The sequence below is a fragment of the Engraulis encrasicolus genome, chromosome 13, assembly GCF_034702125.1.
Source record: "Engraulis encrasicolus isolate BLACKSEA-1 chromosome 13, IST_EnEncr_1.0, whole genome shotgun sequence".
Taxonomy (NCBI): Eukaryota; Metazoa; Chordata; class Actinopteri; order Clupeiformes; family Engraulidae; genus Engraulis; species Engraulis encrasicolus.
In genome coordinates, this window is record NC_085869.1 from 25,574,889 (window position 1) to 25,587,499 (window position 12,611).

A 12,611-nucleotide genomic window follows, 5' to 3' on the forward strand; every position below is an offset into this window, starting at 1 on the left:
CCAATGTTTCTCTCCACACCACCACAAACAACCACAACAACAACAACAGCAGCAGATTGGGTGCCGCCTGTTTGGAAATGTTGCTGTCTGAGACAATTAATTCTTCCATTATTCATGAGAGATTTTCAATTCCATTTAAAGCAATGTCTGTGACGAGGCGTTTTTTTCGAGAAAGCCATCAGGCATCAGGGGCAAACCCATTACCAAATTTGTGTAGCATGAATTTAATATTCCTTTTCATTAATCGGGGCGGAATTGGGGAGGAAAAAAAGACAGTCCCCGTGAGGCAGATAGTTTAAAAAAAAAAGTCAGACTGTGAGCCTTGAGTCTGGATGTAAAAAGCCATTGCATTCAATAACTTGGTCAAATGAATAAAAGTACATTATTTAATTAAGGCTCTGGCCTGGCACAATGCCAATTTAAGTCACTCAATTAAATTGTGAAAATTAAATACTGGCCCTCCAGAAATTGGATCACAATTAATGCACAGTGAATAAGTGAGGAGAGGAAAAAACATTTAAGTTTGCCCTCATTTCACTCATATAAAGCCCATCATGGATTGAGGCCAGTTCCTCCATGAGGAGAAGCAGCACTATGACAGTTGAATGGGTATGTTAAGTCAGTGTTTTTCAACCACTGTGCTGGGAAACACTGGTCTGCCATGAGAGATCCTTTGGTGTGCCATGGGAAATAATAGAATTACTGTACATTGTTATCATGGGCAACAGTTTTATTTTCACCATTTTCAATTGGTGGCGTGCCTTACTATTGTGTCACCTGATAAAGGTTGAAAACCGCTGTGTTGAGTCACTTCTTTCACGAGCAAGACTTTGTGACAGTGAAATGGTCATGCTAAGTCACAGACTGTGTATGCTACAGTCTATGTTAACTTTATTTGGCAGGGCCAATGAAGAGATGACAGGAAGAGAGTAGGAGAGAGAGATGGGCCAGGGCTGGGAAATGACCCCGGCTGGACTCTAACCAGGGTCCCCATGGTCAGGCAAGCCCAAATGTGGGAGGCTTAGCATGCTGCGCCACAGTGCCACCCAGAGAATTTCTCTTTAGGGAACACTACAGGGCCTAACGCATGCATATGGAGTGAAAAGTGAAAGCGAAAGCCCAACTGGGAAACTCCAACTCCCACTGTCATTGTGACACAGCGCTCCACAGCACACAAAGTGCACACTGTACACACAACGAAATTGCTTTCATGCCTCACACGTGCAAGGGGACAATCCCCCAATGGCGCCCGAAAAGGAGCAGTGCGGTGGGATGGTACCATGCTCAGGGTACCTCAGTCATGCAGGAGGATGGAGTAGAGTGCTGGTTAATTACTCCCCCACCAACCTGGCGGGCCGGCAACCTTTGTCTGACGCCCTACCTGTTTACCCATAACTGTCCAATATGAAAACTAGTGGAATGGCCTCTGTGTGACCCTTTCCTACCAGCTTGTGAACCGTCAGGTGAATCAGATGTGAATTTCTATTGTCTGTGTCATTATTTTACCGGTATGTATTTTCCATTTGTTTGCTTGTTTTGGACATTGTGCAATATGTCATTGCCATAGCAAATAAGTGTTGTATGAATGTTGATTTTATGCCCTACCTAGGGACTGCAGATGAAAAGTTATTTTTCTCATTTTACAAATGGTGTCTCTGTGTTTTCATTAATATGCATAGTCCTAATTAAATCAACCATTAAGTTAATGAAATATAATTAATCTATGTGCACCTAGAAAGCACTAAATTGCTTATTTAGACACTGAACACGGAGGACAGCAAACTGCACGCAATTATGCATTCTTTAGAATTCACTTCTACCACGCAACAAACACTAAAAATGCAAATGCAAGAATATAATGAGACAAATAAAATGAGAGAGGGGGAGTGAGCGGTTGGTTGGGTTTGAAATGGCACTGCGAAAAATATGTTTTTTTTTCAAAGGAGGAAGAGAGAATTGGGGCAGGATGCCTAAGTTTCCAATACCTCACATGCCATGACATCTACAAAGCACAGTTCAGTCATGGGGGCTTTATAGGAAGAAAGCTATTTCTGTCCCCCCACCCCCCTCCCTCTAGCTTCAATTGGGGTGGAAATCATTCCAAATGGGAATAGAAAGACCCAGAGGACACAGTCACACAAGACGGCGACTTGGACAGAGATGTGAGGGGCCTTTCACGTTTTAATTATTTACCATTAGGGTCCTATAAGTGAATTAAAAAACGTAGAAAGGGCCATTTTAAAAATAGGACCACGCAAACTTATTACAGGTGTCATTTTGTGGTTCCCTCGACATGTAAGCCCATACATTGCAATTAGCATTTTAACAATTAGCAGTGGCAGTTGAAGTCTTCTCTGATAGTCTCAAAGCTCCTTTAAAAAGGAGCACACCACGTTGGCTGTGTCTCTGTAAGACTACAGTCTCTAGAGCAGTCTGCCTAATGATAGACCACACAGCAGAGACAGAAAACAGAGGATGGTTTTGACTGAGACACACACACTCAATTTTCCACTTGGCTTGGCTGGCCCAGTTGCTGCAAAAGGTGAAACCGAGAGGCCCTTGCTTTGATAGAAACCACAGAAGCAAGCTGCGCCACACATCGCCCTCCCCATCACAAAAACCAGGAGCCGAGCAAAAACAAATAAAAAAACGGAAAAAAATCTCCCACTCAACCCACATGAGAGAGAGAAAAAAAAGAAAAGCTGAGAGTTGAATACGGCAGCTTAAGCCGCCTGCACAGTTTTGTCTCTGAAATGTCAGTTGGCGGCCAGGTATATGCCACTGCAGCAGATGGGTCTAGAGTCCTTCATACCCAGACACCGCCACCCCCACCCCTCGACCACCACCTTCTCCAACACCACTACCACTGTCTAACAGGGCAGCTGAAAACTTTGACCAGGCACCGGACAAAATAATCTAAAAGCCCCCCCCACCCTCTCTCTCTATCAATACATATAATGTAATGAAAACCCAATTCAGGGCCCCCCACCTCTCCCTGGGCCCGGAAGGGACAACTGGTCCTTGGGCTGCGGTGACTGCAGTGCCAGCACCGACCAACCAAGCATCTTCCAGCCCACCTGGCCGCTCTGGTATCAGGTCGCCCGGAAAAAGGGCAGACGGTCCAGGTTGCCAAGCAACTCCCACAGCCCCCAAGAAGATGAATGTCTGGCTTATATCACCGTCTGAAAGGGCACTACCTGTGTCAACCAATGCCGCAGCAAATCCCCTGGCTTTGATTCCAGGGGACCTATCGAGTCACAGTACCAGCTGTGTTACGGTCTGGTCTGGCCATCCCAGTAGCGAGATTAAGCGTTTAAGGTCAAAAGCAGTAGGTGCAGTGAATCTAATATAAACAGGGTCGAAGCTACCGTGGCATGATGATATTTGAAAAACAAAAACAAGGCGCGAGGTACTGTATATTATGGCAACACATGGGGAAGAGTGTGGCATAGGAGTTTGATGGTATAAGACTCTGTAGGCAAACACGCCTGCCACTGTTTGACCCAATTTCTGTGTCCTGTGGCAGGGCCAGGCCAAAACAAACACACAGCGCCAGCCAGGCTTCACCCAGGCAGGCAGGCAGGCAGGCAGGCAGGGCTGCACGATTATGGAAAAAAATCATAATCACGATTATTTTGGTCAAAATTGTAATCACGATTATTAATCACGATTATTGATTTTTTGCAGATGTTTTTGAAAATTATAACAAGATGAAATATATCCAAGAATGAATTATATACGGGATGAGCAAAATAAAATGAATTGTAATAATTATGTAAAGGCAATAGCATGAAACTTAGGTGGACAGATTTCTGGCCAGAAACACCAGTCTGTCAGTATGTCCTGGCTTCAAGGACGCTCTCAAAGGTAGGTCACTATTGCCACAATTAAATCACGATTGAAATCACGACTTCGATTTCACGATTTTATCACGATTTTCGATTATTTTCGATTAATTGTGCAGCCCTACAGGCAGGGCAAGCACACCTACTGTTACACCTCCTCAGCACACTGCAAGAAGAATCCCTCATCACAAACCCTCAGCAACAACAACAACAAGCACACAATCAGGGCGTGTGTGTGTGTGTGTGTGTGTGTGTGTGTGTGTGTGTGTGTGTGTGTGTGTGTGTGTGTGTGTGTGTGTGTGTGTGTGTGTGTGTGTGTGTGTGTGTGTGTGTGTGTGTGTGTGTGTGTGTGTGTGTGTGTGTGTGTGTGTGTGTGTGTGTGTGTGTGTGTGTGTGTGTGTGTGTGTGTGGCATGAGCACGTGCGTGCCTGCGTGAATGCGTGCGTGCGTGCATGTGTGTATGTGTGTTTGTGTGCAGGAAGCCATTTAGCTAGTGCTGATCCCTTTTTTCTGGGCGAGTGTGCCGTCTTCCAGCGCTATCTTCTCCACTCATAGAACTGTAATAGCCTGTTTCCTGTGCCGGCTCTGACTTCAGCCCACACGCTTAACCATTAATCTACTTCTCAAACTGCAACTCCGAAAAGAAAAAAAATAGCCCAATCTCACACACGTTGCCTAGACATGCAACAGTGTTTAACAATATCTCTCTGCATTTCACAATCGATTTACAATGACTGCTTCTGTAGTGGCAGTTGGGACTGATTTTCCGCCCCATTGAGAATCACTGCAAGATCAAAGAAAAACTATAGGATTAAAATGTAATCCCAAATTAGCACTGTGGGTTTCACATTGTTAGCCAAAAGACTGGCTTCATTAAACAGTTTGAAAAAGCAAGAGAGATGCAATTAAAACGTAAGCGAGAGAGCGAAAAACAGAGGCACAAATGAGGCCGTCCATTTGTTCTGCAGGCTTGTGGCATCCATTTAAAGTCGTCTGCGACACAGACGCGCCGAATGAAGTTGCGCTGAGAAAAAACATCTGTCTGGACACCTTGTTTTGTTCTCGGCGTGACCGAAAGTGAGCTAGTAAACAAACTGTCAGTCTCATGAACATGAAACAGTAGACCCATAGGCGTAGTAGAGAGGGAGAAGACAAACTCGTAGGTAGACACACTCAGAACTAGAATCTAAAGTCTGTGCTAAGAGAAAAAAGTTAATCAGCTTTTTTACTTACGCGACTGCTCCCTTTGAAAAGTTTAAAGCTCATCCACTTTGGCATGGTGACTCTTCTTTCGTTTTCCCTCCAGTCTCTCACTCACTCACTCACTCACTCTCTATCTCTTCCGTTCTCTTTGGTGCTGTGTGCTGTGAGCGATCTGAAATCTGCTCCCCAACTAGCTGGGCTAGACAGCTGGCACAAACATCAGCAGACACAGACACACACTCACACACACTGTACCAAGTAGACGAGAGCCTGACAGTTTCACACAATGTGCCTTCCAGCGTGCAGATTTGATCACCTGCAGCTCCAGGTCTGCACGAATGAGAGTGTGTCTGTGTGGTGTGCGCGCGCCTGCATGTGTCTGTGTGTGTGTGTGCACCACATGTGAGTCAGTGAGCGTGGCGCGAGGAGAGGAGAGGAGAGGAGAGGAGAGAAGAGGAGAGGAGAGGAGAGCAGAGCAGAGGAAAATGGAGAAGAGTGCAGTTAAGGCCGGCCCTGCCCAGCCTTCCTCAGAGGAACAGACAGCATGACAACACGAAAAGAAAAAAAAAGGAAAAAGGAAAAGCAGGAGAGAGAGAGAGAGAGAGAGAGAGCACATTAGATACAGTAAGGCACAATACGTGTGTTTGTGTTTCTGAAGGAGGTGGGGGAGGTATGGAGCGGTAGAAGTAGGGTGAGAAAGGAAGAACGAAAGAAAGAAAGAAAGACAGAAAGAGAGGAGGAGAAGTCCCATCTCCTTTAGACATCAGCACGAGGGCTCTCGTCTTGTGACTCGAGGATGGAGCGGACCCGGGTGCCATGGTGGGAGAATAGCCCCATTCTAGTAAAGGCCTAGAGTCATAACAGCATAATGGATTAGATTTCCTTTAAGGTTACCCTCACCAAGGCTCACTCACAGCTTTGGTGAATGGACAGCACACTATGTGTGCTAGGTGGAGGGGCCACAACAACAGAGCCTTCCCATACAGTAGTCCTCTAAGACATGGACTACTACACACTCCAATGGAATAAGAGCTCGGGGCCCTGCCACTGGGTTACTATGCCGGCGACCCGGGTTCGATTGCGGCAAGGGTCATTTGGGGCAGCCGTGGCCTAGTGGTTAGAGAGTTGGTCTTTCAATCTAGGGGTTGCTGGTTCGAATCCCACCTGACCTCTCCCTACATCTCCATACATGGCTGAAGTGCCCTTGAGCAAGGCACCTAACCCCACATTGCTCCAGGGACTGTAACCAATAGCCTGAAAAATAATAACTGTAAGTCGCTTTGAATAAAATGAAGTCGTCAGCTAAGTGCAATGTAATGTAATGTAATGTAATTTGCCAAACCTTCCCCGTCTCTCTCTCCACACTCATTTTCTGTCCCTCTGTAACTGTCCCGTCACAATAAAGGCATAAAAAGATAAAAAAACATATCTAAGAATAAGAGCTTGGGGGGAAAAACAAAAAAACACACGCGCACACTTTATATCGAGGCACCAAAAGACGGAGTTCGGTTGTGTTTTTGTCCATGGAAAATCGTGTGCTAATGCTGCTTTAAAGGGACACTGTGCAGGAAATGGTCAAAAAAGGTACTGCAACTATGCTGCTCATTGAAACTGGGCTGCCTATTTCCAAACTTGATCTTTACATGAAAGTTTACTAAGTAATAAACAAATATTTTCTAGTATGGTCCAAGTACAGTCATTTTTGCAGCTAAAAATGGCTATTTTTGGAAATTCAAAATGGCGGACCATGGAGAAGATCCCCCTTTTCATGTATGAAAAGTGCAATTTTTCCAGTCATAATGAATACTTGGAATTTGATGGTAGTGTTAAGTATTTATGAAAAAGGTAACATTAGTGAATGGGCAGCATGAATTCTGGAAATAAACAACTAAAAATCTCACACAGTGTCCCTTTAAGACGTTTAACATGTTTTCATGGCTGAAACGAGCCCTGAGTGGAGACAGAAGGGGTGGTGCTGTCTCTGGTCTGGAGGCCCGGCGGCAACGACAGTTCCTCCATAAAATGAAAAAGTGTGTGCGTTACAATATGCGACCTTGCGTCCTCCACTTGTGCTTGTTTCCTCGTACCAGGAAGTAATACGTCATGATGACATCACTGACAACAGCATTATATTTCAATATCTCGCAAAAGCTCAAATGTAAAGTCAAGTTCTCATTTGCAAACTGGATGGTGAATGAAAAACAGTCTACCAAAACTTGTTTTGGCTAGGCTGACAGCGGGGAAACTTATTTGTTTTCTCCACGGAGGAGGGGCCAGGAGGCGGGGTGAGGCCACAAGCACAAGTGGAGGACGCAAGTTTGCATATTGGAACGCACTCAAAGTGTCTCTCTAGGGCCAGCAGACTCCCTGGTAATCATCATGAGAGGTGGTAGAGCCCATGAGAGCTGGTGGTAGTAGTGGTGGTGGTGGTGGTGGTGGTGTGTAATAGGCGCTTTTGTGTGGATGGCAAAATGTAGGAGACAGACTGAGGTCTTGACTCCCTGGGGGCCGAGGGTGGCTGCAGCACACCCATGTTTGTCTTTATATGCGAGTCTGCCAGTGTGGGATGGTAGCGCGTCAGTATGGACGGACTGTGGACACGCACTCTGGGCCAGCAGAAGACTTGGAACAGCCTTTGTTTGTATTTGTGTGCGTAACTTGTGTGTGGTGTGTGTGTGTCTGTGTCTGTGTGTCTGTGTCTGTGTCTGTGTGTGTGTGTGTGTGTGTGTGTGTGTGTGTGTGTGTGTGTGTGTGTGTGTGTGTGTGTGTGTGTGTGTGTGTGTGTGTGTGTGTGTGTGTGTGTGTGTGTGTGTGTCTGTATGTATTTCTGTATGCACGTGTGTGTGGGATGGTGGCGCGTCAGGACAGAGTCACTATGGGCGCAGAGAGAGCTTGGATGAGCCTCAAGGCCCCTTGCAAATCTTCCTCACCACCAAAACAGTCTGCTTTACAAGACAAAAACAAGCCCATGTGCGTATGTGGAACAACTGACCCAGCTTTTGCTACCACCGAAGTAACTCCTCTGGGTAAATGGAAAAAAAGGAAAGGACAGGGGGAAAAAACTCAACACGACACCTTCTAAATATTAATTAAAAAAATTGCAACAATTTTGCCTGGTGTTTAACACGGTCGAGTTTTAGGGACTACCACTGCCAGAGTGGGTCAATTACTCTTAGCAAGCTTTCCACAAAAGAGAAATTGTCACATTGGTGCAACGTGAACAAAAACCACACTACCCCAGTGCCTCCTTTGCCAAAGCCTGACAATTTTAAACCATAATGGAGGAAAAATACAACAATGTGCTCCCAGAAACCACTATGCCAGTACTGTAGTGAGAAGATAAGCAAAGACCCTCAGTGGAATGGAGAGAACAGACGCTGAAGAAGAAAACTTTAGAGGTAAAAAACTCTTGGTAAAAAAAAGCATGTTCCTCACATCACCCAGCGTTCTTGTGGTCTCCATCACCAAATAGCATAGTATCTGAGCTTATGAGACAAATGTCCTTCAGGCACTAGAATGCCCACATCAATAAGATGCCCATTCAACGAGGCAGAAAGTGGGTTTGGAAGGGGGATTGAGTAGAAAGTTGTCCTGTGGTTTGAGGAACAGGAACGGTAAACAGTAGAGCAGTGAGAGCAGAGCACTACTGGGTGTCATCATGACAGGAGAGGTGGACAAACAGAGAGCAACAACAGTTCAGGGATCCTTCCTCTGCACAACAAATAAGGAAAGGGTGCACAAGTACTTGCAACAAATGCAATCTTTCTCTCTCTCTCTTTGTCTTTCTCGTTCTCTTTCTCTCGCACACTCACACTCTCTCTCACACTCACACACACGCACGCACGCACGCACAATCTTTCTCCTATGTCATTCATCATGGACTTTAAGTAGGCCCTGTCAAAGTCTCTGGTTGCCTCTCTTCCTAAAGCGCGGTTTTGGGGAGCACAAAGCAGGGTGACATTTAGCATCCATGCCGTGTGTGGGCGACTGGCTGCATGGCGAGAAAAAGGCCATGATAGCGCACGGTCACGTCAAGTGGCCCCAAGCTACAGGGCCTCTGGCTAAATACGACAGAGAGAGAGAGAGACAGAGGAAGGGAGGGAGGGAGAGAGGCAGAAAGATAGACAGCAGAGGGGAGAGAGAGAGAGAGAGAGAGAGAGAGAGAGAGAGAGAGAGAGAGAGAGAGAGAGAGAGACGGGAGAGAAAGACAGATAGTAGAGAGAGAGAGATAGATAGTAGAGAGAGAGAGAGAGAGAGAGAGAGAGAGAGAGAGAGAGAGAGAGAGAGAGAGAGAGAGAGAGAGAGAGAAGAGTGAAAGAAGAGAAGACAGAGACCACAGAGAAGTGCCAAGTCTTGGTGCTCTGGAGCGTAGCCAGCAGCACCGCTAATGGTGCATTCCCCAAGGGTGGGAAATGGGATGTTTCTGACCTATTTGCTGAAATGCATTGGAACGCCTGTTGAAGTGGAATGTTCAAGTCGCGAACTAATGGTGCATTCCCCAGAGGTAGGAGCTTCCTAGTAGGCAACCAGAAGGCAGCTACCTCCCACTTGAAAGCGTTCCAACCAGCAAGCCAACCAAACTACAAACATGGAGGGACAAAAATACATATCCACTTCTCTAAGATGTCAGCAATGTAAACAATGAGGTGTAAACAACACCATGCGTTTTTTTTCATGTAGCCACATTTCATCTTTGAAAGAGGCAATGCCAATAACTACACCTTAGAAAGGTTCATGGGCGGTTTTGCAACTGTTAACCTGTCCAAATCAACTCTATTTGGCCATAGAATGGTGATTGCTGAGTAATGTGCAACATAAACTATTCCTAACACTGTGCGCTGCCATTGCTGTGATGACATCACGATTGTCAATGGGACGAAGTCGGTTTGCTTCGCTTTTGCCCCAGCTCGCGACTTGAACATTCCGCTTCAACAGGCGTTCCAATGCATTTCAGCAAGTAGGAGGTCAGAAACATCCCATCTCCCAATCCTGGGGAACGCACCATAAGCACCCCAACTTCGAAATCATGACGTCAACACAGCAATGACAGTGCACACAGGGATAGGAATAGTTTAAGTTTGACTTGCTGGTTGGAACGCTTTCAAGTGGGAGGTAGTTGCCTCCTGGTTGCATATTGGGAAGCTCCTACCCACGGGGAATGCGGCATTAGTAGCAGAGGGAGGAACAGTATCTATGTGCCTTCAGCTCCAGGAGGGACCCATCCCTGAGATAACAGGCCCCCTAAACACCCCACCATCCCTGCAGACAACTCCCACTGTGTTATCACAGAGCCAAGCAAACACAAGCTCATGAGAAAGCAGAAGTTAGTAAGTTAGGAATGTGAGGCTTACTTTGATTTCATAGGGCCTTTCATAATGCCTGTGAGGACACATGCCGACACAGAGCGTGAAAAGCTTTTTCATGATGTCATGATGTCCGTTCAGGTAAGAATGCCATCAACTCCATAAGAGTCTCATTCCAGAGAGGCAACTAGCATTACAGAGCCAAGCTGAGGACCCTGCTGAAAACAATGAGGAGGGCTGGGAAACCCTGTTTGTGCCACCTGTCAATCATCATCACGTGACAAAGGGTGGAGCCTCTAATTAGAAAGAAGCACAAGGGCAGTGTTTCCCAACGGGGGCCCTATAGCCCCCCAGTGGGCGTTGGGGAGCCCTAGGGGGGCGTTGAGAAGGATACATCTAAGATGGGGCAGTGCTTAGTGCAATTGGGCGTCATTAGTCTATTTCATTTTTCAATACTAAGGGGGGTGTTGGCAGGCTTATGATGAGGTCAAGGGGGCATTGAGAGGCCTGTATTTGTCCAGGGGGTGTTTATTCAAAAAAGGTTAAGAATCACTGCATTAGGGAGTCCACAAATGCAGCGTTTACATTTGTGGAAGGTGGGGTGACACCTACTACACAGACACCGATAACAAAATCTGTTTTGTATTCGGGTTTTTTTTAAGCCTATCCTTGTATGAAAAACCCTTGGTTGATAACGTTTTATTGAACAGTGAGAACTGATTGAGGACAAATACAAAGAGTCCTCAGTTCATGTTAACCTAACATTCACTCAATCTCCTCACTGTCTTCATACCAGCTTCATTGCTGTAGTACAGTGTTTCTCAACGGGGTACTACAGCCCCCCAGGGTGCGTTTAGGACCCCTAGGGGAGCATTGAGAGGGATACAGCCGAGTGGGGGCAGGGCTTGGTTACCATTGGGTTGCATTTTATTTTTCAATAGTAAGGGGGGCGTTGGCTGGCTTATGATGTGGTCAAGGAGGCATTTGCTCAAAAAGGTTGAGAACCTTTGCTGTAGTATGAATTCAACGCATTCCTACCTTGTCACTGTCCATGGTGTTCTGTGAGGTGCGGGACGCAATAGAGATGGTATCGGGTTGACTGCTGCCATCCCCCTGGCTGTCCGCATCGTCTCCTCCATCCCTGAGGGAATACAACACCAGACACAAATAATCATTTGAAATGCATACAGTGAATGGCAGTCCTACTGATTGATGTGCAAGTACTGATAGACCATTACAAAGAAAAACCACACACACGCACGCACGCACCATCACACGCATGCAGGCACACACACACACACACACACACACACACACACACACACACACACACACACACACACACACACACACACACACACACACACACACACACACACACACACGCACACGCACACAGCTGATTTGAACAGTGATTTATTGCAGAATTCTTTCTCATTGTCCAACCTAGTTTTCAGTCCAGTGTGTGGGAGCTAGTTGTGATTTTTTATTTTCGATTTACTGAGGATTTCAGATGAAATGGCTCAGTCATCAGCAGTAACACTAACACACATTATTTATTCACAACGAGGCAAGAGTTTGGCTCAAGGCACAAGTCCTTTGAAAGTCTCCCGTCTTTTCAAAGGAACACTTCAGCCTTGACTCTGAAGCAGCCAATGCTGCAGGCAGATAAAGACTCATGTGGAGTGATCCACTTTCCACTACTACGAAGCCCTGGCAGAGGTTACAACTTCATTACTTTGGTCGCTGCAGGATTTTCAAAGACACACGCTGCTATGTACTTCGGGGCTTTGTAACTCTCTTGCTCTTCAGTCAGACATTGCTGTCTATAATCAGGTCACGTTTTTAGACGCCAGATTTGGGTTTAACTTCATTAGTGTTGGTATTCTGGCATCTGTCATATTGCTTGTTCCTCAGAAAGTGTACTGGCCAGTGAAGCGCGCTCTGTTCTGCTGTGTGTTCACTCTCTAATCTGCGTCCAATTAAATCCCTTGTTATTTTCTTTGTATATTTTTTGCCTTTTTTGCCTTATTACGGCAGTAAAGTGAAAAGCAGGAAGGGAAACAAGTGGAATAGAGAGATAGGCTAGGGTTGGTATATTACCCAGCAGGCAGAGGCCAGAACCCAGGGTCCCCATGGGTTATTGCCCGTATATGATACAGGCATGTTACATGTACTGCAGTATATATAGCATTTGTATAGCTCAGAGCTCATCTATTTACTTTTTTGGTGGTCTTTTTTTTACTTTATTTGATAGGAC

General features: G+C 46.0%; 1 protein-coding gene across 1 annotated transcript in view; it reads right to left on the reverse strand.

Moving 5' to 3' along the window:
• kalrna (kalirin RhoGEF kinase a) overlaps positions 1-12,611 on the reverse strand; it is a 329,205-nt gene that overhangs the window by 38,163 nt on the left and 278,431 nt on the right. The window contains exon 35 of the mRNA XM_063213586.1: positions 11,390-11,492. Coding sequence (XP_063069656.1) covers positions 11,390-11,492 — 103 coding nt within the window. The remainder of the gene's footprint in view (positions 1-11,389; positions 11,493-12,611) is intronic.